At 37.5% G+C, this 1892-nt stretch overlaps 1 protein-coding gene across 1 annotated transcript; it reads right to left on the bottom strand.

Moving 5' to 3' along the window:
- Positions 1-931: 931 nt before the first annotated feature.
- LOC142625459 (uncharacterized) lies at positions 932-1687 on the bottom strand. Its single transcript, XM_075799111.1, has one exon. It carries the CDS (start codon positions 1685-1687, stop codon positions 932-934), a length of 756 nt encoding a protein of 251 aa, XP_075655226.1.
- Positions 1688-1892: the final 205 nt, after the last annotated feature.

Below are 1892 nucleotides of genomic sequence, written 5' to 3'. Positions count from 1 at the left end.
TCCAAACCTTTGAACTTGTGACATGTAAAACATTTTGAGCAAGGTATAAGTTGTGCTATTCTTAGAGATGTAATAAATTGCCTTTGCATTTTAGGTATAAGTTTCCAATAAGATAATTCATATGGCTTTATGAGTAATTAATGGTCCGTTTGGATTGAGGAGGAGGGAGGGGGAGTAGAGTAGAGTAGATTTAGCACAAAATTAGCTTAATTTTAATCAACACTACTCTACTCCCCTCCACTCCCCCTCCTTCCCACCTCCATCCAAACAGGCCATAAGGAATGCTAACTGTGGCCATGTTCAACACCATCTATAGTGATGGGTAGGAATTCTATAAATTTTACTATAAAATAAAAAAATAAAATAAAAAATAAAAAAAAAACTTACAAACTTATATATCAATAATTTCTCCTAGAAAAAATCAAATATATATTTATTATATGTTGAGTTGAAGTAACATCAATTACATTATACATAGGATTCAGTTTGTTTAACTAATAAAGTCTCTAAAAGTTGAATTAGAGATTTGAGTTCAATCCCCACTTACACCAAAAACCAATTGGTATCTTGGTCTGATGATAAAGAGTATTATCAGCAGCGGACACCATAAGTTGAAAATCCCTAAAAAAAAATTCATTATTATATTACTTTATAAAACTTTTATATTAATGTTAGCATTTATTATATGTTGAAATAACATTTTTTTTTTTTTTGAGAAGGAAGACTTTTATTAAGAATACTAAAGAGCAGCCAAACCAGCCTGAACAAAAGGTAAGGTGCAAGATGGAACATCCTCCATCCACACCGTAAAACTTTGTGTTGTCAAAGCTAGCCTAGCTAAACTGTGAGCAACTTTATTCCCATCTCTCTTTACATGAGAGTATGACAATTGAGAATAAGAACCGGAAAATAAGGACACGTCATTCAACAACTAGCCGTAAGGAGTCAACCCGAATTCCTTGCTTGTTAGGGACTTAACTACCACTGCTGAGTCACCCTCAATAATGGCTCTCCGAATACCCAACTCACTGCCAAACTCCACAGCCTTACTAGTTGCCATTGCTTCAACTTCCACGGGTTGGTAAGCTTGGTCCAGCTGCTGAATAAGTGATGCAATGACCTCTCCATGACAGTCCCGAACAACAATGCCAATCCCACATTTGTTGTCCGTAGTGGAAAGTGCTCCATCGTAATTGATCTTATAGCTGTCAAGTGTAGGTGCCGTCCACAGAATCTGATGCGTCGGGCTTGAGCTGAAGCGGTTCAGCTTAAGATTGTGTCTACGAATTTCTGTCCAGCTATCTTCTGCCATCTTTTGCAACTCTTTGGTAAGGCAGCAAGGTTGATTCAATCTCAGTTTATTTCTTTGGTTCCATATGCTCCACACCTGAATAGCAAACAGTTTCAGCGGCTTCCCATTTTCAAGAACCCACTTGCACAACTCTTTGAAATCTGCAAAACGAAACCTTGAGCGGAAATTCCATCTATCACCTACCCATACCTCATTCAAACTCGTGCAACTCCATAAAGCATGCAAGGTATCTTCAGCTGTATCCTTTGCTTGTAGGGAGCAACGGTCACAACTGGGATTTTGTATGATTGTTCGCCTTACCAAATTCTGCTTAGTTGGAAGTGAGTTTCTACATGCCCGCCACAGCAGATTTTTATATTTGTTTGGAATTTCCATGGACCCAAATGCCCTTCCAAAAATTCTTGTCCTCCTCCGAGTGAAATAACATTAATCGCATTCATTATTATACTACTTTATAAAACTTTTGTATTAAGGTCAGTAGCAACTTTAACATTTTTGTAAAGATTAAGAAGGAATGAATTGGGTTACCAACACTTTGGTCGACCTAGTGGTAAGGGCTTAGGCTAACATGCCACAAGCC

This window comes from Castanea sativa, chromosome 2 (assembly GCF_040712315.1).
Source record: "Castanea sativa cultivar Marrone di Chiusa Pesio chromosome 2, ASM4071231v1".
Lineage (NCBI taxonomy): Eukaryota > Viridiplantae > Streptophyta > Magnoliopsida > Fagales > Fagaceae > Castanea > Castanea sativa.
The sequence above is the reverse complement of the archived record's forward strand: the minus strand, read 5'-3'. Positions and strand labels throughout refer to the sequence as shown.